Source organism: Biomphalaria glabrata, chromosome 5, assembly GCF_947242115.1.
Source record: "Biomphalaria glabrata chromosome 5, xgBioGlab47.1, whole genome shotgun sequence".
Classification (NCBI taxonomy): domain Eukaryota; kingdom Metazoa; phylum Mollusca; class Gastropoda; family Planorbidae; genus Biomphalaria; species Biomphalaria glabrata.
This window is the reverse complement of record NC_074715.1, coordinates 40179298-40205500: the sequence shown is the minus strand read 5'-3', so window position 1 is coordinate 40205500 and position 26203 is coordinate 40179298. Positions and strand designations below refer to the sequence as shown.

At 35.6% G+C, this 26203-nt stretch overlaps 2 protein-coding genes across 5 annotated transcripts in view; one reads left to right on the top strand and one right to left on the bottom strand.

Moving 5' to 3' along the window:
- Window positions 1-449: 449 nt before the first annotated feature.
- On the bottom strand, window positions 450-14625 carry LOC106064984 (eukaryotic translation initiation factor 3 subunit H-like). The gene is made up of 6 exons (XM_013223687.2): window positions 14493-14625; window positions 4386-4542; window positions 4100-4273; window positions 3650-3899; window positions 3078-3213; window positions 450-817 (listed from the first exon to the last, which is right to left on the bottom strand). The coding sequence occupies exons 1-6, from the start codon at window positions 14547-14549 to the stop codon at window positions 599-601; spliced, it is 993 nt and encodes a 330-aa protein (XP_013079141.1). The 5' UTR covers window positions 14550-14625; the 3' UTR covers window positions 450-598.
- A 3603-nt stretch (window positions 14626-18228) lies between these two features.
- Window positions 18229-26203, top strand: part of LOC106064967 (patched domain-containing protein 3-like) — a 33125-nt gene continuing 25150 nt past the window's right edge. For 2 of the 4 annotated variants that reach the window (XM_056028911.1, XM_056028912.1), the window contains exons 1-2: window positions 18229-18561; window positions 21283-21439. In XM_056028911.1, the coding sequence (XP_055884886.1) occupies window positions 21292-21439 (148 nt within the window). In that variant the 5' untranslated portion in view covers window positions 18229-18561; window positions 21283-21291. Of the gene's footprint in view, window positions 18562-21282; window positions 21440-24994; window positions 25369-26203 lie in introns of all 4 variants that reach the window. The other 2 variants (XM_056028913.1, XM_056028909.1) reach the window with 2 other exon arrangements.

The following is a 26203-nucleotide window of genomic DNA, read 5'->3' as shown; positions in this document are numbered from 1 at the left end:
ACACTTGTTATGGAGGTAGGGGGGAAACAAATTTAAGAATATCAGGAAAGTAATACAGAGAAAGCAAGGAGGGGTGAGATGGGGGAACACAGCCTGGTGAAGAAATGACGAGGGACTGATTCATTAAATGGTGATGTAGACTTTAAGAGAAAAAAATGCTTATAAAACCTCCATATAAATAAATAAATTTGGATACACGTCATTCAGACGATAGCTAATGCCCAGGCATTCATCTCATTTCTATGAGATAATCACTTCATGACTGAAGGAAGCCATAGAGATTTATTTTGTGTATTTCATCAATGATAGAATATTTTTTCCTTGGGTATCCTGGACGTTTTCAACCAGAACAAAATTGTTTGACCTTTCCCAGTCATAAATTAAACAGGAAAAAAAAAATGACCATTGTTGAATCATTTAAAAACAATATGAAGTGAACAGGAGACGAGTGATTTTTTCCCCTTCCCTTTACTTTTTATTGAACCACCAAAAATGTATTGAAACAAACTGCTTTCACATATATTGACTTTTCAATAACAATGACTAAATACCAATACCAGAAGGGAGTACAACCTAACACAATAGTCTAGAATAATTGTTAACTGCTTTGTCCAGTATGTAAAGTTTCTGCCATGAAAAGTTTGCCAATACTCTGAGATGCAAATTCACAGACTTGCTTGCAGTAGCTGTCCATCTGTCCTGCTACAAGTGTACAGTCAAGACGTTGGGGTGGTGGAAGGGGCTTGAAGAGTTTGTTGAGATCCTCTTCAGGCAGAGGTGGCTCACCTCTCTGTTTTCTTTGAAGATTTTCTTGATCCTAGTTAAATTGAAAAAAAAAAAAAAAGCATGTGTTACTTAGAGAAAGGTAGTACACCACAATATTGTTACGAATCTCACTATCCAGGCTCTCTGCAAACTGCACCATACACCACCAACTTAAAGAACTTGACAACTCAGGGCTCCAAAGTAACGTAACACTTTAATAGTTGAATAAATGACAGCCAATACTGTACAATTGGCAACACGTACACTGTACAAATATCTCTCCGATAACACCGTACTGCCATATCAACTCTTGCACTGGCCTCTCCATCTCGTTCTGGGCTTGCACTGGGTTCAACAGTTCAGGACTGACTTCACACACAAGGCTCGTTGTGTCGGACTTGATCGCAGACCAAGATCAAGACGCCAGTCGTCTCAACTGTGCTTAACAGTACTCCGCACTGAACCGTCGTAATGTTCCGTACAGAGCCACACCGTTGAACTGTGATGTGGTTGACAGTGTTCTGAGCCCCTGTCGTGAAGCGTCGGTCGTGGACTGTCTTGACTGCGACACCTCCGCTCTTTATATAGGGTCCCTGCTGGCCTTCTAGAACCGGACGGAACATCGCTCGATGCTTCTAGCTTCGTCATATGACTACATCCCTCGTGACGCTCCTGAGCTCTGTTCACGACGGCGATCCTTCCCGAACCGTCATGTTGACACTCGTCTCGGCCGACCAACATAGCTCGTCACGGTTGATCGCTCGTCTAGCGCTGGCCTGGGGCGATTTGCGTCGGCTGACTACACACACACCACTACCCCCATCTGTGCCACCACCAGGTTTATAACAATATTAAAGTATTGTTATAACTCTGGTGGTGGGGTGGATAGGGGGAGAAGTGTGTGAGTAGCGAGTCAACATGAATCGCCCAAGGCTAGTGGCTAGCACTAGATGAGCAGTCAACCGTGACGAGTTGTGACAGTTAGTTAGTCGGATGTGGCCACGAGATCAACCAGAATGATTGAATGATGTTCTGTCGGTTTCTGGAAGGTAAGCGGGGACACTATATAAGAAGCGATGGTATCACAGTCAAGACGATTCACTGCAGACGACTTCAGCGGTGTGGTTCTGTATGGTGCATTACGACGGTTTGGTGCAGAGTACTGTCAAGACACCTTGGGAGTATGAGACGTCTTGATCTGTGATTAAGTCTGATATGAGCTCAGTGCAAGTCCAAGACGAGGAAGAGAGGCCTGTGCAAGAGTGGATACAGTGGTATGGTTGTTAACAGAGAAATATTTGTACTGTCTGTGTTACCTGTTGTCAGTTATACAGCATTGACTGTGATTTATTGGACAGTAAAGTGTTATGTTATTTTGGATCCCTGAGGTCAAGTTCTTTGAATTGGTAGTGTCGTGTGGAGCAGTTGGCAAAGAGCCTGGATAGTGAGAGTCGTTACAGTACCACGCAACATACACCTCAAGGTCTCACAAGATATGTGAATAAGATGTTTACTTACACATTGATATAAAAAAAAAAAAAGGACCAGTATTAAAAATTGCCTGGAAAATTTAAAACTGAGCTCCAATTTTTTCGTCTATGTTTGACAAGGGAAGTTAAGAAGCGGATTCATTCAATAAGTTCAAGCTATTTTTGAGAATTTCTATCTGAAATTGAGGTTATGTGACAGAGCTACTAAAAATACCAAGACATAATAACCACACAATTCTACTGTGACATTAAGTTTACACCCAAATACAACAAGCATAAAGTAATCTGACCACACCAGGCACTAAAATTGCTTCAAAAGTGTAAATGTATATATATATATATAGGACGCATAGGTTAAGAGTTCAAATTTTAGAGCTGATTACCATTCTAGTTTTAGTAATTGATACTTGCTGATGTGGTTAGCGAACAAATATTTAAATGTATTTTTTTTTCCTCAGAAATATTTCTATAAATACTACACTAATTAATACTACACTACTACTACTAATGGACAGCAAAAATTAAAAGCTTCAAAATCGTTATTCTAGCCCACATATTTTTATGCTTAGCTCAAAGCAGGCTAAAGTGCATACATCAATAATGAATTTATATTATAGAAAACTACACTTGTTATGAATACTTTAACAAAGGGAATTTTTTAATAACATACAATCAAATTACAAAATTTGCAAATACCTTCTGGTATGGAACAATACTTAGGAGTTACAACAGAGAGCACATTCAAACAAGATTTTAGAGAAGAATGAAAAAAATTGAGTATCTTCTTGATCCAGGGAGAGAGCCATTCAAAAAACCACTCACCCTTTTCATAATATGCTGTTGCTTGGCTTGCTGCTGTCTAAAATTGTTACGCTGGTAATTAAGATATTTATTTGTATCCATGGCCACATCATCCACACATTCCATCAACTGACGTAAATTCTTTTCAAGCATAGAGCTGAAAATTGTAACATATAATTTTTTTAATCTAGGAAAAGGAGCAGCACTTTAAATAATTGCATTTTTAGTGATATTGTCTGCATATTGGTTTTAATTATTAAAATTGTCTAGATTTCTTGCAGCAGTACTTAAAGAGGAGAGACATTTTGAAAAAAAAATAAATTTTAAACTGTTTTACCATAAAAAATTTTTTTTACCAGTTTTAGTTACTATTTTATTGTTGTTGTTTTTTTAGTGTTCTGTCATTTTGTAAAATTATCAAGATAGTCTACTGGGCAAGTGTAACTGCAAAATATAATGCAGGAGAAACATTTCCCATGGGCCATGTTCAGAGAAATGCATTTTCTCAAAAAGATTAGCAAAGTGTATTATGGCATTGGCTTAGGGAGAATGGATTAAGTATATTAATACAATTCTTCTAAGCTTATTGTTACCTTGTTCCAAGATCAAGAGAAGCAAATTTCTGCTCTTTGCGAGTTTTATCAGAAAGTTCACAAAGTAAAGCATTGACAAGGTGAGAGTTTCTCAGTACAATGGGAATTTCCTCAAACATAGTTTCAAAGTTTATGTTATGCTTTGCCATATTCTCAGGGGTGAAGTCATTTTCTTTATAAAACTTCATCATTGCTGGTGTCAAACGATAAGCTTTTAGTGACAAAAAACCTTGTGCTGTACGCAGTGGGTCTGATGAAGTACAGATACAGATTACATTATTTTCTAATTTACAACAGATCAATTATCTGAAATCAATAATATTAGATTTATATAAATATAAAGAGGCTGATAAAGAAACACATTTACAAACTAGTAAAAACATTTTTTCCTAAACCTGATACCCAATGTGGGTGGAAAAGGTTTAGATGCCCAGCCTACACTATATTTACCATAGATCAACACAACTGATTCATCTATAGAATGCTGATAGTTAAACTGTGAATCCAGCAGAGCGCGATTAATGAAGGAGCCAAAGTAGGTGCTCTGATACCACCCCACATGCAGATGGTCAACATTCACATGGCGCAAGTTCCTCATCATTTCCATCTGATATTGTACAGACACTGTAAGATAATGACATAGTTTGAATCATCAAGACATTATGAATTGCAGGTATTATTTAAATCAGTTTAAGTAAAAGATTTCAAAATATTTACTAAATTAGTATTATCTTACCGGTATCAAAATCTTCATCCTCATTATGTTTAGGAAATGGAAAGCAATTAGTAATTTCAAGTCTGTTATCTACAACTAGTCCTAACAAAACACCCTGCACAAGGTCTGTGCCACCAGCTCCTTCTTCATGACTGTGTTTGATTAACTTGAGAACTACCTGCAATACAATAAAACTTTATTAAAATTACTAACATCCTCAATTTAATAGATTAATCAAAGATGTTACCCTAAAGATTATAACTGTATACAAAAATAAAATTTGGAAATCAATTCATAGAAGCCTATTCCTAACAAAGTTTCTTTGGGAAACTGCACTAACTACTTTAAGCTTTTCAAAGATAGGCATTGATTTTTATCTAGACATTTTTTTTAATCCTACAGACAATCTGTTCTACTTTTGCATCTATAGGTCTAAAACCAGTGTATTTTACAAAATAGTATTCCTTCCATGAAATGAGTAATTACAATACAAGTGTGTTAGCTTGTTTTATACTGAAATTAAATCATATGGATCTGTGCATTTTTGTGATTGTGAACTTTTTAATTTAGAACCAATACAAGCTATTACATTATGAGAATGATAAATAATAATTAAAGATAATGCATTAATAAAACCTCTATTGTTAAAAGAAAACTGAATAAGATTTCAAATCTTTTTTAAAATGTATACATACAAGTAAGACAACTAAAAGCGGAGATATTTAATTTTCTAATGTTGAAAAATTTACTATTGAAAAAAAAAAGAAATATATATACCAGTGTATATATATTTATGTGACCAAAAATAAAATCTTATCAGCTGAGCCCACAAGCTCATTTTAATGAGTTTATTTTTATTTGAAGTCACCACATATATGATCCCATGGGTCATATCAGTAATATGCCATCAACAAGACCAATATCAGTGTTTTTAATCAAAGAAACTTCCTTTCAGAATTAGATCTGGACTCAAGGCAGCACATGAGTAGATCATAGTAGATGTATTACATAAACCACTTGAGTGACACAGAACAGTTTGAAAACATTGGGCCACTTTAATTTAGGGATATTAGAGATCTAGGTGACACATGTATGTAGATCCAGGTCTAGATACATAAAGACGAAAATGACTAGATTCAGATCTAGCCCTAGAGATGATGATGATCTAGTCACACTAGTAATCTAGGCTAGTCATCTATTCTATAACGTACTATATTATCTTATATCATACAGACGTTACTTCAAAAAAAAAGAAGATGATTACGTCATAGGCCACTGGTTTTCCTGGCTAGCTCAGGCAACCCATTCCATGCACTAATAGCGCTAGGGAAGAAAGAGCATTTGTACAAATTTGTCCTAGCATATGGAATTATTATGGATCGAGGAATGTACCTTCATCTTTGTGTCTTTCTGAGTATTTTATTAATTTTTGTTTTTTTGTATTTTTGAAGATTATGGTTCAGTGTTTTATGTATAATTGCTACTTTACTTTTAAGTCTTCTATCCCGAAAGCTTTCTAAATTTAGTGATTTTACAAAAGACCTAGATTTATATAAAAGCAAATAAAAATAAAAAGTATGTATCCCTGTCACTACTGTCAGTTAAGTCAGTACTATCATCAGTCACCTGAGTCACTCAGTATTAAAATTGAGTCATTATAAATTAGAATTTAGATCTATAATAATAATAAAAATAATATTATTATTTATTATAATTATTAAATTAATAATTTAATATTTATAAAATAATAATTAATTTTAGATTATTTAGAATTAGATCTAGATCTAGAACTCAATAGACTCTAGTAGTGATGTTAACATTTTTTTCAGAAAAATTATTTTAAAGAGAAACTATGATGATTTTGTCAATTTTTTATATAATTATATGTTTTGATTTACAGATATAATGAATATATTATTATTATTATTTTTTTTATTTGCAATAATAACTTAGTAATTGATATTTTTCCAACATAATTTTCCTGCGCACCCAAAACAATCAGACTTTCACTGGGTTTCTATGTGACATAACAAATATGTTTAATTTAATCTACTGACTTCTGTATAACGGGAGACCATACAGCAAAGTTTACATTTTCGTAAAAGAAATATATCTTTGTCTATGTATTTAGATCTAGGATCTTGTATGCTAAGAAAAAAATGCGTATTAAAAGTAGATTTACAAGCTTGACTAACCACGGCAGTGTTTATTTTCTCGCCAGACCACTCAACACAAAACAAACACCATCGCTTGGTTGTCTTGTCATGACCAACTACACATAGTCTCGACTAGCCGTACACTGACCAGTTTGTTCGAATCAGTCAGACACACGATCTATTTTACTTCTTGGACAGGGAAAGGCTTCTAAAGATGAAAATGTTACTTTTTTTCTCGAGTTGTTTATCCAATGCTTTTAGATCTATTTAATTTTTATACAAGTATATATATATACATAAATTATACATAACTGTATCATAGATCTGGACTATGCCATCACTAAGCCTAACAGCTACTGTAAGAATGAAGCAATACGATTGGTTAAATGTAGTTTATCTTTCAGTATTGTTGAGGGAAGTGACATTTGAAATCTATATATCTTTTAAAAAACAAAATCTCAAAAGAGATGTCAAGAATTTAATGACCAATTTATTAAATATAAATGTTTCTAAGTATTCAAATACAAAATGGTAAAATATTTACTATTACAACTTTTCACGCAGAATTTAAATATATATATATGTCAATAACTCAAATTTGAAAAATCTTCGGAGTTTCCCTTTCCCTTTAAGAATCTTGTTCTTGTTTAATATGTTGACAATGTTGTAGATTTGAAAGAGCCTTCTAGATCTAGTAATCTAAGTTCTAGATTAATCTAGATTAAGATTTATTAAATTTTATATGAATTATCATTGTCATTATGATTATGTATTGTTATTGTATTTTTTGTATGATTCCTGGTTGAAAGAATATAATTTTTTTTATGTGTGCTTGTCCTTATCTGTGGAAGTGTGGTAGTTTGTCACCAGCTTCATGAGTTGAGTTAGATCATTGATGGTTTGTCACAGTTTGTGATTGTGCACTGGTCCTGGTAGATTCAGGTAGATCTAGTCTTGTTACTATATATGTAACTAAATCTAGTAAAGTAGTAAGTAAATTTGAAAAATCTTCGGAGTTTCCCTTTCCCTTTAAGAATCTTGTTCTTGTTTAATATGTTGACAATGTTGTAGATTTGAAAGAGCCTTCTAGATCTAGTAATCTAAGTTCTAGATTAATCTAGATTAAGATTTATTAAATTTTATATGAATTATCATTGTCATTATGATTATGTATTGTTATTGTATTTTTTGTATGATTCCTGGTTGAAAGAATATAATTTTTTTTATATGTGTGCTTGTCCTTATCTGTGGAAGTGTGGTAGTTTGTCACCAGCTTCATGAGTTGAGTTAGATCATTGATGGTTTGTCACAGTTTGTGATTGTGCACTGGTCCTGGTAGATTCAGGTAGATCTAGTCTTGTTACTATATATGTAACTAAATCTAGTAAAGTAGTAAGTATGTAATGTTACTCATAGATACATCTAATGAGGTAGTTTCGTATTCCCCCCAAGTCACGTGGTTGTGTGTATACAACGCGCACCATGCTTATGTTTTAGTTAGTTTGTAGTGGGAATCTGAAGCGTTTTAAGTCAATATTTAGTGGTTTCAATTTACTCATTAGCGCTAAACTATAATTTGTTAATAATAGGAGAATCTTGAGATAGATATTTTTAATAGTTTCAACTAAAACAAATAGTTATACCTTTGATAGAAGGTACCGAAGCGTTGGCCTATAATCTGCCATACTGAGATCAAGATTTCTTGATCTACAATGAATGACTACACTTACAGTTCTTAGCATTCGGGTAACCAGTCCTAGAAAAAAAAGTAACACTTTCACCCCCCCCCTCCCCTTTTCCTCTCTGCCCAAAAGTAAACAAGCTTGAACTTAAGTAGAACACTAAAAGTTGGACAGCAGACCAGTGTGTATTGGTCAGATAGCTCTAGGGCTAGTGTGTAGTCAATATGTCGACTAGTTGTTATAAAAGATAAAAAGACTGCCATGTGTTTTCCTTGTGCGTAATAGGCTTCAGTTGTTTAGCGAACAAATAACACATCTGATAGTCAAGGATAAATCTAGATCTACTCTTACAGTTACACAAGCCAAATGTGTCTTACCCCGCCCTATCATTGTTAAATTTGGTTTCTAAGTAATAAAATGGATCTAGATCTATTTCGTCGACGCATTTTTGAAACTTTAATGTAACATTTTGTGAATTTCTTAAAAATGATAGAACTTTTAACAACATAATAATACATCATGTATCCAACACAAAAAATAATTCTTAATTTAATCGATGTGCATGATGTATTCCAAATTAGCGGAATATGAAATACATAACGTTAAAAATAGCTGAAGTTTATGAAAATAACAATGTTTCAACTAATATGCATATTATCCCATATATAGGCCTATAAATAAATAAATGTATATATGTATATATATATATATATATATATATATATATATATATATATATATATATATATATATATATATATATATATATATATATATATATATATATATATATGTGTGTTTTGTGTAGTTTATACCAAGCTTTTTTTTTTAATCTTACAAGAATGTTTGTAAAAACGTCTTCTTCTGTATGTGAATGTAGATCTATCATCGGCAAAGTGTTGACGCTTGTCATGACTATAAAGGAAATATCATTGATAATTTAAACCTATCCTTACACAGTTCTTGGCCCTTTATGAAAACATTCGTATAATTATTTAAAAATGTTTGTAAATGTAAAATTTCGTAAAAATAGAGGAGCAACAGCAACGGAAATATATAATATAGGAAGAAAAGGTCATTTTTCTCTTTGTTGTCCAACAATCACGTGACTTTGGTTAAAGTAGGTCAGAAATAAGGAACTACCTCATTGTTAGATCTAGAATCTACTAAAAAAATAATCTAGAATAATAAGAATAAAAATAAGAATTCTTAAATTCTAGATTGACTAGAGGAGAGGAGAGTCTAGAGTAGATCATCATCTTCATCTTGGCACTTAAAAAGTACAGCAATTTAGGTATGATCATGTTTTGGCTGGCGGATTTACATACGGCCGCCATGTTTGAATGATGATAGCAACAGCTCCTAGGCAGCCAATTGTTGCCAGATGGATTTTGTTGGTTAAAATAAATATAATGAGTTATAATATGCTGCCAACTATTACATAAATAAAATCTTAATATATTAAGATAGAGTTAGGGAATGTAGACCTATTTAAATAGGAAATAGATGTACATTTCACTAGTGTGAATCTATATTATTTCTCAATATACTATTATATTTTATTTTTTGTGTGTGTTGGTGTAGATTGAGTTTGTTAAGGATTCATGTTTTTGTGTTCTATTGGATGTGACAAATTTTATTAAAATATTAAAAATCTGTTCTAGTGTTGTTGTTTTTCTTTTATATATATATATATGTGTGTGTGTGTGCGTGCGTGCTTGCGCGTGTGTTTTATATGAAATTATTGAGAGTTAAAAAATACTTAGCTTACCAGGTATCTTATTAATGGCAAAACAATTAATGAGACATATTAATTCCACCACCCCCTACTTTCTCATTCCAGACAGGTGACTAAACTAAGGTAGATTTACCAGTACCAGCATTTTAGTACATTTTAGTTTTGAAAACGATTTTAAGGCGGTAGAGGAGACAAGTGCACGCTGACACAGTACCGCTAAAGCTTAAAATCCATCAATGTGCACATTACTTAGCTAGTCTTTGGTTTGGGTTGGACATAGTTGGCGCATAAGCAAACATTAGAGTTGCATTAGAGAATAATCCATTTGGTTTATTGGCTTGACCACATAACAGACGTTGAACTCCTTGAGTTGTTACAGATAAACAGCAACAATTGCGTGGGAGGGTCAACACAAACGTTACAAAGACACCCTTAAGAGTTCTCTCAAGGAGTGTGAGGGAAACGCTATAGCTCTGGGTACTTTCTTATTGCCTGAGGCCGTGAGTGTCGTGTTTCATGATATAACGCAATGAGATTGGTAATCAACAAAGAACGTAGATCTAAGATTTAAAAAAAAGGAAGGTGAGAAAAGAAGCAGGCATATCTGCAGCAACCCATGCCATCTATGTGTTCGGCTTTTTAAAAGAAAAAATGGACTTTAAAGCCATCTTCAAAGTCATAGAAAATGGGAAATAATCTCATCTTCAGCTACGAAGGAGGAGCTATATATTTAAGCTAGCTAATCTGCTCATTAATTGATTATCTACCGGTTACGTTAATGTGCAAAATCGACATTTTCCCTCTAGATATAGGCCTAATGTTCATATTAACTGTTTAGGTACCGTTAAGGTTAGGGTTAGGATAGAGTTTGGTTTATCTAGGTATGCAAGCTCCTGCAAATAACTATAAAATAATAATTTAATTTATTAAGCGCTGTTAACACGCTTTAACACATTTCCCCTGGAGAGCCAACGAACGTTGGTGTGATACATGAGACATTTGTAGTCTGAATCCATTGCTTCACAAAGCTCTGAGAAAAGTCGGGATGCAAGCGGTCGAGATTTGATGAAGTTTACAACTTGAATAAGTCTGCGCGAGGTAGTATCATTGGACAAAGGAAATTTCTTTACTTTTTCGGCAGTATCGGGTCCAAGGATAGTTTCAACAACTATTGCTAAAGCTGGTGCAATGACAGATGCAGCCTCTTGCGTTTCGCTAATAACTGAGCAACCTTATGACTTGCAATCAGTCCCTTTTCTGTCAGCGTTAGGTAATTCATAAGTTTCTTAGCTTGTTTATTTTGTTGAGCCCTGATGTTTTCGAAGTATTCCTTCGGTTGCGCTTTTACAGCTGGATGTTTTGTTTCCAAGTGTCTCTTCAATTTGCTTGGAACAAGCGGCTCATTCGACAGGGTTGCATTGCAGATCAGACAGAATAGCAATGGAGCATCTTCAGGTCCCGAAGATATAAAACTATATCCGATGTAATCTTCTTCGTACCTTCGTTTGGTTCCTTGCTTTTCATTTAATGCTTTCGCAGTTTCATTTTTGCTAACGTATTTCTCCATGGGTAACTTTTTTTTTGTTTTGTTATTATTAGCTTACACCTAAACAATTTACACGAAACACATCGCTTATTATTATCGTTACCAATTCAAGAACTGCTTTGCGTCTGCTAAGGCGGCCTACATTTGAGTCATTATAATTATGTATAGTGGAAAATTTCATAACCTAAAGAGCTAACACCCCTTTCCGTCAATATGGAGCGACCCACTACTATTACTGGTCGTTGCAAGTGGGGATGTCATCGCAACGTAAAATAAAAATTTAATAGTAGGCAGAGCTGCGTAACGCTGCACGTGTGGCGTTCTGAAAACTCCCGCGGCACACCTGCAAATCTTCGGCGGCACACTAGTGTGCCGCGGCACACAGTTTGAGAAACACTGCCGCTAGCGGCTCATGGGTGTCCCTTTTTGCTTTAACAGTGATAAGGGGAGGGAAGCTAAACGACCTCTGTGACCCGAGGCTGAGTCTGCCTTGGTCCTATGAATGGAAAACGGTGTGTGTGTATGTACAGTAGATGGACTGGGTGACAAACTCAGTTCTGCTATTAACATAGGATTTTATTCTTCCTGACTCACAATCGACTGGTGTCTGGAAATATTTAAGCTCCCAGTAATTTAAGTACCCGGGACCGGGAAATCTGGCACTTTTTAACAAGGCAGAAAATTAGGCACTCTTCAATAGAGACTTAATTTAGAAGATAATTGATTTTTTTAGCGCATGTTTTATTCCGAAAATACCAACAATAACTAATTTTCAACAGAATGTTCATGAACCAAAAGAAAAGCTGACAAACGGAAAAAAAAAGTACAATCACAAGAATGCGGGGGAAAATTACATTATATAATTTAGGCCTGCACATCAAAGGATTCTGTGGAGGGGAGGTAGAGATGATTCCCCGCTTAATGCTTCACATCCACCACCAACCCTTTAGATTGATTGTTAATATTATTTCTTTAAATATATATTATGTCGCTACCTCTCTCTAATGTAAAATTCAGCAAATTCAGATAAATCTAACAAAAAAATTACTAACCCTAACCCTGAAGACATTAAACGTCGTATAAATCTAGCGCGTCAGACATTTACTGATTTACACAGCTAAAACCAACCTGACTGTAAATCTCCTCACATCTCAAACAATACTAAACTAATAATCTTTAACGCTATTGTCAAGGCTGTCCTATTGAATGGCTCGGAAACATGGAGAACAACTGAATCGAAGCGACAACAAAAATAGTACAGACCTTCATCAACAGATGCCTGAGAAATATCCTAAAAATACACTGGTACGACAAAGTAGAAAACACCAAACTGTCGGAGATGAGTGGGCAGAAAAATATAGAGGTGTAGATCTTAGAGAGGAAGTGGAGATGGATTGGTCACAAGAGAAAATGCCGATAGAGATCTAAAGACTGTTTTTGACAGTAGAAGTTCCCTGTAAGCAAGCACTGATAGTTACTTTCATTGGCCTACAACTACAGGATTGCGCAATGCATCTGGCCCTATTCGGCACCTTCGACACGCCCTATTACAGTAAGACCTGGACTTCATCATTCTCTGGTCAATCTGTTGTTTCCCGATCAAAGGATCCAGCTATACACACCTACCCCTCCCCTACCAGCCTTATGCCGCAGTTTCACTCCTCCCTGCCCGCTCCCGCATTTTCACCCCACCCCCTGACCACCCTCCCAGTCCGCTCCCGCTGTTTAACCCCACCCCTGACCCCTCCCAGCCCGCTCCCAAAGTTTCAAAATTTCTTGAGCCAGTCAGTCAGTTTCAGTGACCTTGGTTACCTAGCCACATTCCTTGACTCTTGAGGCTAGATTAGAGAAGACAGTCATTTTACCTGGGATATTTCTATTAAATGAATAAATATTTATATATGAAATTCTTTTCTATAAGGACATCAGTTGTTTATTGCATGTATCCTCAAGCACATTCTAGATACAATGCAACAAGTCTCATAACACACAACATTACACTAGACTAGTCCACTAGATTTAGGCTTAGATCTATTTAAATTCAACATTCATTTCAGCTTTATTGAAAAATGTTACAAGCTGTCAGCACCTTAAATCTTCATCAAATCATTTAAAATATAACTTCATAGATCTATACAATAATCCCATCATATATAGGGCAATATAGGCCTAAATCTATTTAAATTCAATTTCTATGAAAAAAAAAATAGGTACCTAAATTTACGCTTTATTAATGTCATTCCAATTTTAAATAATAATATTTTACTCCCCCCCCCCCTTAATTCCTTTTTTTGAAGTACTACTTCTACTGCAATAGTAAATATTCCTATTATTTCTGTTTGTTTTATTTTCTCTCTCTTGCAATCCGCTATAAGCTGGTGATATTTATATAGGTCTGTGAGACTGCTCTACATCGCTATTAATTCTATTATTTCTATATGTTTTTATTTCCTCTCTCTTCGAGTATGGTTTCAGCTGGCGATATTAAAAATCAACTAGGTTATCTCCCCCTGGAAATAAATTTTTTAGCATTGATTCAGCGCTGAGGCATCGCAAAAATCTGGCCAGTGGTTGCCAGGTGCTGCCTAGAGACGTAAATACGCCAGCTAAAAGCGGAAATTACCGCAATTTAAATGTATAACTATAAGCTCCTCCTTTCGGTCACAATTTTTTTTTTTATTTTAATAGGCTAATTTTCCGACACTAAAATGGTCATAACTTATGTTCTAATTAACCTAGAAGCATAAATGAGGTATCAATGAACTCCATTCAAAAAGATCTATCTAACTATACTTGTTTCATTTAGATTCATTAAAGTTGAAATTTTTATCAAAGTCAAAGTACCTAATCCGGCTAATCTTGGTCCTGACACATAAAAGTGACATATTGATAAGAATATAGATCTGGTAGCTCATAGATCTAAAAAAATAAAATTAAGTTAGCCGAACTTTAATTATAGCTAGATCTATTAAGTTATAAATTTATTAGAATTATTCTACTATTTACCAAGCCGTCAATTTGTACTAGTTGCACTTGTGTATCTATTCCACGTTTCGACGCCATTTTGTTACTTAGACCATGGATCTATACTTAGACCAAAGCCGTATGTAAAATTAAAAACTATAATCTTATTTTTATAATAAAACGAAACATGGGAAAGCATTCCATGGTAAAAGAACTTGATTTGTTATCTACACAAAGCTAGAGGTCTACGGGATAAACAAAAGTCGTTTACGACTGAAGATCGCCAATGATGAGAGATGATATATTTAAATCTATACGTTTCAAACGTCCCTCAGGAAATGAAGATTATTAGCCAAAACCTCCTGATTTGATCAAGACTTCAGGGGCAGGCAAGAGAAAAGGGTTCGCGCTCACGACCATCTCGATGACAGTCCGAAGAGCATTATACCACCATTTAGATTAGATTATAATTAAATTAGAACTGTAATATATAAGATAAGATACTGGTCATTTCATTTTTAGCCCGCATGCAATCCCATACACACCAGTGAGGTGTAAATCTAGCTAGCATTTTTTAGGGGTCGTACGGTCGGGGGGGGGGGGGGGGGCGATTGGCATATTCCGTTTTTTTTTTTTTTGCTCAACATGGACCAGGATCATATTTAGGTTTTAATGATGTGGGGGTCCTTAATTCGCAATTTTAAAATGCTGATTATATAATGGACGGCAAGCATCGCAAAATAATAAATAAAATCTTACTCATGTAGGCAACACTGACTAAAAACTCAAAATATCTAGGTCACCATCATGGGCGTAGTCAGGATTTTTTTCGAGGGGGTGGAGGTGGGTTCAGTGGGGGAGAGGCGGTCAGTCCCTCCCAAACCGCAAAATATATGTGTGTGCGTGTGTGTGTACATAATTAATCTTTATTACATCCTGACCCTTCATTCTTTCGGACGACGTTTATTGTACCCTAGAAGAGGTTCTTCCTGGAGATAGTGGAAAAATTATAGACTCCTCTCCATTGCCAGCAAGGGGGTCTGGGGCTCACAGCGCGGAGCGGAGCCCCGCCGCCAAGCACTATTTCGGTAGTGAAAGCCAACAAAATGCATATTCTGTTGTATCTACAGTGCATTATCCTGCTATTAAAAAGTTTTATTTCAAAAACCTTATGTATTATTCTTACTGACTTAGATCCTCCGCATCGTTCGGCGCATTGGTCGTCAAGCTGCTTCCACAAAATTCTGTCACTGGCAATGTTTGAAGCCTCTTCCCATCTGTTCTGAAGACCTCCATGAAAGTGTGGCGCCAAGTTGTACTAGGATGTCCCTGTTGTTCGGCAAGCTTCTTCCACAAAAATCTGTCACTGGCAATGTTTGAAGCCTCTTCCCACCTGTTCTGAAGACCTCCATGAAAGTGTGGCGCCAAGTTGTACTAGGATGTCCCTGTTTGCGCTTTTCTCGTAATGGCCTCCATGTCATCGCAACTCTTATTATGCGTAATTCATTTTGTCGGAGAACATGTCCCACAAACTTCATGCGACGCTCTGTCACAACCTTACTAAGGGGTCGACTCCCAGTTCGGCATAGGATTTCCTTGATTGAGACCCGATCTCTATAACTGACTTAGCCATCTTTGTTGAGCCACATTTAGACTTTTTCAATTTCGGCAGATGACTATTCACTGCAATTTATTAATGGGGCCCAGTCACTGGTAGAAATTTGTAACCTCTCTTGGCTACGCTCATAGAATTGGGTGACTGTAGTTTGCTTTAGAATGAAATTGAAGAGAGAAGTTTTCAACCTCAAAATTCTCTGTGTGGGTGTATTTAAACTCAAAACCATCAGGAATGGTTTTGAACTTTAAAAAAAAAGCTCTAAACCCCGCTGGAAGGGTGGGAGATTAAACAAAAAAAAACCTCTTGGCTACGCTCATAGAATCTGGTGACTGATGTATGGATAGTCTTATATAGAAGGGGGGAGGGTATCGTAAATTTCGGAGGGGGTTTTGAAATAAAAATTTTCCTTAGCTATGCTCTTGGAATTTGGGGATTGTCGTTTTTTTTTTTTTTTTTTTTTAATAGAAGAGGGGGATTTGACTGCAAAACCCCCTGGTAGGGCAGCGCTGGGGCAAGTGATGGTTTAGTATTAAAATGTCACCTAAAAAAAAATAAAAGCAAAAAATCAGTCACTAAATTCCGATCCGGGGGGGGGGAGATTTCTTTTCGGGCGTGGGGTGGGGGAGGGGGTTGAACCACACATCCCCTGGCTACGCCCATGGTCACCATATAGTCTTGAATGGAGTATATAATACTAGATGTTATAATCGAATAGATTTTTTCTTGCGTTTTTACTCTTTGTTCCTTGAATTTCTGATCCACGTTCAGCTGCAATCATAGTATCGGAGAATCTGCTTTCCCCGTACTTTCTCAAAAATAAAACACGGTATTTGTTTAGCCACATTGAGTTGAGTGTGAGCAGATTTCAGAGTTCTGCTGACAGTATTCACAAAAAAAAACAAACAATTAAAATGTCTTACAATATGACAAAGCTAGATTAAACTCGACGCGTCCTAGTTCATAAGACATTCAGCTTCACTTTTCACTTGTGGTTCATTTGCGGTATCAGCGACACCCCTAAGGCCTCGTCACGGTGTAACAGCTTTAAAGACCAACTCATGCACCATTTTTACCTCACTGACTTGACTTCACTTGTCTTTTTGACTCTCATTGGAGTGTAGGGCCGCAACAGCACTTCGCTATCGGTCTCTTGTTTTTTTTTTTTTGGTGTTTTTATTTTTTGCGTTTTGGGCAATTCCTACAGCTGAGTCAATGCCAGCTTCCCATGGGCTTTCACAAATGTGCGTCATGAACTCTTGTTGAAAATAGTCATCACGACCAAGGTCTTTTTGTCGAATTGTCGGTTAAACGAGTTATCGTGAATGATACGGTTGTTTGTGAACGATTTGTCGATCGAATCGTGTTCTCCCGGCTGTTGTGGTTTTAAGCGTTGGAGGCCTATTTTAAAGGGTGAGGTTGCTGCAATGGGCACACGCCTAACACCTCCTCCTTTTCCCGAGCTTAGTATTCGTCAGGTTGCTTCCCGAATGTTGATGAGATGTAAATAATTATTTAATGGAGATCTGTCACGAAATCTCTCTTAATCTTAATATATTTTTTATTACTTTTTTTTTTTTTTAAGTTTCGTTATCCCGCATTTACTCGTTTCTTCTAGATGGTTGCTGTATTTTTTAAAATTAGAAATTGAAATGCAAACAAAGAGGAAACCACAGTGTATTTTATTTATTGTGAAAATCCTTTAGTATATAAAATGCATTTCTTTTAAAATCCTTTTTTTTAAAGTGCGTCAATCATTAAAACACGTAGGCCTTACGTGTTATCTTCATTCCTCTCTAGGCCTTTATAAAATTAATAAATACGTTTAAAAAGTTTAGTTAAAAAAATAATGCCCTTGTTTTGGAGCTCCCTAGCTTGTGGCTACTCTAATTGCTGTACGAGCTTAGCTTAATTAAATCAAATATTTATAAATTATGCATTAAACGCGATCCAGAATAGATCTTTTAAATCTGTAGATTTTATTTTCTTTGTATCGTTGTTTTCGCATCCAAGGATGCAGGTCTTTTATTAGTCAGGTACGAATTCCCAATACTTAAAATAACTTTTTCTCCCTAAGAAAACTGAATCTCGGAGAAATTACTTAAACTTGGGAATTTCCGTTTAAAATGGGCCAATATTATCTCTAAAACGAAAGAGTGCTATAATATATCTAAATATTAAGCATAGACTATAATATATACCTAAGTTAATTAAGCCTATTAATATTAAGAATTAAGGAAAAAATGCTCGATCTCAAATCAGTTATCAAATATTAAATATAATCTAGATCTAATTTCTAAGACTATGGAATAATTTAAATTTTAACTTAGTGGCCAATTGTTAAAAGCTGGCTTTAAATTATTTTCTAGAATTCTAGATTGACTAGATTACTAGATATATCTAGATCTATATTTATAGTAATTTAAAGTAAAGTATTAAATCTAGAATGTATTAGTACTATTAGATAGATCTATTATTATAATTAGAACTAAAAAGGTAATTAAATAGTTAATTAATATAATTATTATAATATAATAATTAGATCTATAAAAATATATCATCATTAGTTTAAATCATTACTAGATCTATATGTTGATATTATTAATAAGTTATAAGATCCGAAAGATGTGAAGATGCTAGACCCGTCTCAATTATAAATTATTCCAAATTTAAATTATTATTATACTAAATTAAACTCTATAGCCCTATGATTTAGACTAAAGATATGCATCATATAATATTTACTATGATTTAATAAAAAATGATATTGATATATTTTCTATCATTATAATTATAGTTTATTATTGTTAGATGATTAGATCTATAAATCAATAGGCTCAATAGCCTACTCACTATTATGACTATACTGTCTATACTATACTGACTATAGTGACTTTACTGTCTTGTCTATTATTATCAAATCTACACTAATTAGGCCTATTATATATATTAATTAATGCTACTTTCTATAAAACTAGTAGCTTTGACTCCCTAACATTAGTATCAGTAGGCCTATAGTATAGTATGCCCAGTAGTCATTAGTGATTAGTGTGGCATTATTTGCTTGTATGGCTGTATCATACTGTATGATACTGTATCAGTGACCAGTGGCGTAACTATGGGGGGGGGGAATTTTAAAATCCCCCGGGCCCCCACCTGGGGGGGGGGCCCAAATGGGTGTCCGAAATTTATTTGTAAATACATAAATTAATATATTTGATTGACAAATAGTGTCAACGGGTATATTTTTTTTTCAACATTTATGGATTAAATTTATCACAAAGACTAAAACCTAGATCTAGGTCTATCAGTACGTTGACTTTGTTGACATTTTAAAAATATTTTTTACCACAGAGATCAAAGTTGTTTTTTTAAAGTTGGTTTTACATTTTAAACTTTGTTGCCACGAATAAAACTGCATGATATGCAGCCAATTCCAGGTATCTTGTTACCTTTACTAATAATAGATCTAAATGGCGAGTATTTTATGGCTACACTAATTAACCTTGAAGCAAAATTTACAGAATCTAGTATAACAGATCTAAAAGTTATTCTTTATAATGCTAGAATAGTCCATTATTCGGGTATGGCGTCTATAATTTCAGAATTAAACTTCACACTCGAGTTATTACCCCTCTATTCATCTTTCCTCAATCCAATGGAAACTCTCTTTTTATTTCCATCTAATCCTTTTGCTTTCGCACAAAACATAAACAAAAAAAAAAAAAAACAATGACGTAATATCATATAATATTAGCACATCCTTCCTTTTGAAGTTATTATCACACCCTTCCTTTTAAAGCTCTTAAGAGTAATATCTACTATCTATCTTTAGGTAGTCTTGCTTTTGCATCGTATTTCACTTTCCTTTTCATCTGTCGTTCGTTGAGTAATGTCTCTGCATTTTCAGCTACCGATGGTTTCAATAGTTTGGGATCAGTTGAAATGATTCCCTGAGTCTTCTACTCGTCAGCAGTTGTGATGGTGAATACGGCAGTCCACTTATCGGAGTATTTCTATACTCGAGCATAACGAGATATGGATCTTTCCCACTTTTGTATGCCCTGAATCCTTTTGCTTTCGCACAAAACATAAACAACCAACAATGACGTAATACCATTATAATATTAGCACAGAATCTTCTTCATGCAGTGGAAAATTAAGAATGTTTTGCCTATCTGGAATTCTGGTCAAAGCTCTTGCGCCCAATTAATATAGTTCAGAAGAAACTACAAAAGTCTGGACTGCATATACGGGAAGCTGCTAAAGAAATTAGTAGGCCTACCCTTTCATGCTTTCTGCAAAATGATGAGAAACTGACAAAAACCCAATCCATCGAAAAAGCAAAAGAAGGTAGTGAATACTATGGATTCCCTGTAATCAAAACAACTAGAAGAAAGAAAAGACTTGATGGGAAGTTGAGTTCTAATGTAGGACTGTCAATAAAACTGCCATTCAAACGTGTTGCGACAGAAGTGCTGGACAGATTTCATATGGAGATGAAGGGTAGATTCCAAAGGCTGGAAAGAAAATGGATACCTTTGGGTTTCTTCTTGAACCTGTTAGATGAAGACACGCTTATGATAAACTGTGCTATTTTTCCTGTTTGTATGATGAAATAAATGGAAAATCGCTTTTTCAATGATGTCATTGATGCACAAGCACTTTTCATCAACAAACTAGTAATACAATCACCAATAGACATATTGAGGAAACAGGCTTCATATGGAAATTACGTGTGCTCAAAGTATCGATGTAGTTAATGTTATAGATGTCTTTGCTGCACAGAATGCACGACGTGAAGCGATATCAATTGAGATTTGTCACTTGTGAATTATTTAACTAATAAACAACGGTATTATTCATTAAAAGAGTCTTGATGATTACCTTTTGTTAAGTTTACTGATATACTGAACCAATTTGATTTGGGGCTTATATATTTTTTGCGTACATTATCTCATGTCATGTCGAATGTCAAAATGCAAGGGGCCCCCAAAGAGGTCAATCCCCCCGGGCCCCCAAATCCCTAGTTACGCCCCTGTCAGTGACTGTATCAGTGACACAGATGGCCTTGAAATAATGTATAGTATGATCCTTATATATGTTTTCCTTAGTTGTTTAATTTACTATTGAAAGATGCAAATTAGAAATAAAGTGATAGTCACTGCATGCTGTAATAGAAAAGAACTAGAATGTTACAGTGTTTGTTGTTTTCAGGGAACAACAATGCCAATGACAATAAATAATGTAGAAATTTTGTCATATAAAGACTTAAATGACAAAGAAGCGGAAATGACTTACAGCCAGGAACCAGTACCCCTTCTGACAAAAGATGTTCCATTAGTTCAGTATAAATGTGAAGAAAGACGTGATGGTAAGTTTATACAAAATGGTTTATTCATATTTTTTTTAATCCTATAGGCTTTAGACAAATTAATTCATTCATTAAAATCTTTCATTGCTGATCTCTTTGCACATTCCATTGATTCATTCATCACTCCTTCATGTCATCCATTTCATTCATTCAATGGCACATTTTATCTACGCATCAATGATATTAATAATTGTATCGAGTATCACTACTAGTAATACTGTGACGAAATACGTCCTCCTCAATACTAAACTGACCAGTGTAGAATACCCCCTCCCTTTTTTTTTAACCACTAATTAGCATGGTACAAATGCCCTATTACACCAATGTTAGACCCGACACCAAATTATAGGCCATAAACACACATCCCAAGTTACGCCCCAAACGCCAAAACAAACGCACACAGCCATTAAGTACAGGGACATTAAAATTTTGTGTCCACATACTTCACTTTGGGTTGACACTCCTAACGCCCACTACCATTCAAATCGTTCCTGTCCACCATGGCATCGGACGATGGTCAAGCCTGATAATTGTTACGTGGTTCCACTTTCCTCCTCCTTTGTCCCCCCAAGGTCGGGAAATAACGAAGATCAGGTGGGCAAGTTTTAAGGAAACCATTGGTCCAAGTTAACCATCCTAATTCGGAAAACTTGATGCCCATTGGATCGGCACGACTCTAACACACCGCTTGTGTCTCGGGTACCTATAAAGGCTGGAGACGAAAGTCTATGGTTAATGCCACTCTACATCAGATTCACTGAGAAGTCAGAAGACTCTCAAGTCAACGACTTTGTTTGGGAACTTGTGTAAGGCAAAGCGGGTGAGTTGGAAAAACTTTATCATCATTATTTAGTGTGTCTTCAACTAGAACATTTACTTGTATATATCATTACCATGTTAGCACTTAGTTGCATCTAAGTATAACATTTGTAAATGTCTATAAGTATGTACTCCTCATTTATTTGTTAATGTTAACTGTACTCCCAACAGTGGACAGTCATCCTATAATTTAGTTAATTCTATTGTCTATTTATGTGTTTATTATTTATACATTTCCATATTCACTTGGACCTACAAGCGTCTAGATTATTTTCTTACCCGTGCATATATAGGCCTACCTATATGTGCACATAAGCACACATATTTATATATATATATATATATATATATATATATATAGTTGATGTTTGTTTAGCTATGCACATATTGTACTGTTAACATGCACCCTTAGGCCCGAGGATCAGTCTCGCGTGCCTACCCTATTATTTTCGGCCTGCATTGGTTATGTTCCCCATTCTACCCCCCCTTTTTTTTTCTCGTTGCGGTCCACTGGTCACAAGCGACCGTGGATTTGTTTACCTGTCGGTCAGTAAGGTCAAAGGGGCTACAACCCTGTAATATGGTTCCCCCCCTCCCTGTTTACCTCCTTGTTTCTGCCCCTGCCTTTTACATTTATTTATGTATATGTATTATGTTCCCATAAAGCAGTTATTAGATTTAGAAAAAGGTTGTTAACACGTATCTTAGTTAGTACGAGGGAGACGCTCCTATCAAGGATGCGCCCCTTGCCAACCAGCCTGTATGGTTTAATACTTCAGGCTTCTTTCACATCTCATCTCTTAGCCTCCTACACCCCAGGGCTGGCGTGTTTTGTTGCCTGAAGGGAGATCTCAGCAGCCCTCCACACACTCCCATTGAGGGTGAGTCACTCATCACCCTCGACTAGAACTGAAGGCATTCCAGGCTGAAGCCCCAGGACTGGTCTGCACCTACTACAGGAATAAGCCCACCGCGTGGCATGCTCATCCTCATCACACTAGTACCTGCCCACCCGCAGGACATCAACTGACTGGCTACCAGCACAGCCGAGCCCCAACTCGCCCGACCCCGAAGGAGAACCTTGTATACAGATAAGTGAAAGACAGCCGAATAAGCAAACCACATGTGAGCACTTGAGTACCATCCCAGTGATGATATTGTCCCATAAATCATCCTGAATTTATATGTACATCCCCCTCCCCACTTATTGATTGTATATCTTTTAATCATTTCTATTAAATATTTTTTCACAAAATCAATAAGATTTGGTTCTTGCTGATGTCCACGTGTCTATACAACTTTTACATAGTATTTATCGCGTTGTGGCCCTAAGACTTTACCCCTAGGTGTCACAGGCCCACCATCCCCATCGGGAAGTGCAAACTGACCTATCGGCGGACATATTTCACCACAAATACAAAGACTTACACTAATACATACGTTTTGATCTGGGCTATATCAAAGATCATGCATAAATAGTTATGAAAAAAAAATGAGTGCATAATGTAGAATTTTAATATCGTTGGATGTTCCTGAAAATTGTTTAAAAAGATATCCCATGATCTCGTCTTTCCAAACATTGCGGTGTGTCTTGGGCAATAATTTCTTGGTGGTTCTCAGATTTCTCAAAGCTTTCTTTACTTCAGTGAGTGCAGTTAGAGTCTTATTAAAATCAAAATTAAGAAATTGAAATCTCAGACTGGGATAGGAAGTTGTTTGTGAAGTCTAATGCTTCACCACATCCTCAGAATCGAAGCAGGACGTTTTGGCGCGAAGGTCGTTTTTGGCGCATGGGACTTTTTTGGCGCATGGGACGTTTTGGAGCGAAATGTTTTGGTCACATTATTTACGTTCATTGTATTATTTCTTTAAAAAGAATGAGACATATCTATGTTTTGTATGAGTGTTTGTGTTAAGACTTATTTATCATGTACAAAACAAGAGATATTTTTGGTATTTAAGTTTGTTATTTAATTATTGTTAGATCACTAATATTACACAAGACCAGACAGCAATCCATACTTCACAGTTAGTGTGCATGAAATAATCAAAGTTATTGAAACTTTTTTCGTGTGTGTCGCGGGGGGGGATATTGCAGTAGTACATAGAGGACAGGCAGTACATATAGGACAGGCAGTACATAGAGGACAGGCAGTACATAGAGGACAGGCAGTACAAAACCTCTTTCTCTTTCTTTTCAACCCTTACACCCAAGCAGTGGACTTGCTTTTCCCTACTCTGGATATTCCCCCTCCACCCGGCGTGTTTCTGTTTAATCTACTAAACTTACTAAATTAATTTCTTACTGCTGGATGCACTGGGCTTTTCCTCGTCCGCTTTTTTTTTCATTTTAAATCCTCGAACTCTGTCATGCCATTGGATGTGTGTATAACATGGCAAACATGCAACCTAGTGTAGTTCTTTATAAGCCTAGCTCACAATTATGTGTTGGCTCTATTAGTACATAAATCATTGTCTTTGTTGGACGCACAAAAAATACACACATTATTACTTCCTTTTCCAAGAAACTGAATTAAAGAGAGAGAGAGCCTAACATAAATAAAAAAATAACAACACTTCATCTTTTTTCAGAGTTGTCTTTCTAGGGTCGGCTTAGTCTACCTAAATAAAACATTACCAACCAACTTATTGAATGTATTTTTAATCATTTACTATCCAATGTCACGTCCATGGCGAAGTGTAACATATGTATTGTTGCTTATAATGAATTAACAGATATAAACTACTGCAGACAATATATACAGTAGGAATAGTAGGAAACAGGATGTAAACAGACAACAACCAATGGAACCTTGAAGGTGAAAGCGTTGTTAAGTCCTGTTATTCAAATCTCAACGTGTTGATACATAATGTATTACTAACATGTGCTTAGTTGTCGGGGCTTCCCCTCAAGGTGCTTTTTCTGAAGACTGATCAGCTAACCAGAAGACGTTTTATCTCCCAAGAGGGTAAAAAGAAAACGATTTTTAGATAGAAAAACAGCTGTGTGCGTGGTATCATTTTGTTTGAACTTCTCTGTCGATCGAGCAACTAGACCAGGTCTAGGCTACTCACGATTGTGTCGTGTAATTGATCTCATTAATTAGCACGTGAGTACACGTTGTTATAATTGACTTTGACGTTTTAAATAGCGCAACTTTTAGTGCTTAATAAAATCTTAATGAACTCATTTACACAAATGTAGAAATCAACATAAGTCTATCAGGTTTAAATTTAATAATCGTTTTATTAGAAAAGAAAATCAAATTAGTAACAACTAATATTGAAGATTGAAGTGACAATATATATATGTAAAATTTATATATTTAATTTTAATTCTACAACTTTTAGGTCCAAACAATAGTAGCCTTACCCAGTAGAGTATAGGTATTGTAATTTTGTTTCACTTTTTTTTTTATTAATGACAATAAAATGACACTAAAGACACGTAATACAATAATAATAAGGCTTGTTTTCGAGTCCGAAGATTAATGAGGAATGCATAATTGTGACCTACATAATTTGCTACATCCAGGGCAAGCATAACCATTGTCCGCCGGTGGTCGATTAAGATTTTCTTTTCGCCGTCTGCGTCTATCCTCGGTAGCGAATTTTCTTTTGGTCTCAAATGTGTATCCCGCGGCCTTCGTGAGTGACCTCCAGCTGTCTCGTTCTGAAGCCGCACGCAACTAGGTGCTCTGTTCTATGCCATTAAAACATTCAAAAGAAGATTCCATAGAAATTGAAATGTAGACTTAGGTCTAAGAGTAACGTCCATACACAGTTCGCTAGAATATTTTTTCCGCAAAGAATCAACTTCTAAGTAAGTACAAGTAGTATAAGAAATAACAAGGTTACAAAAACAGTTTGTGTGGAGACACAAACTCAAAATCGGCCCCCGAAGTGGTCCGCCCAGGCAGGTAAAAAGGCAGATTTCAATATTTT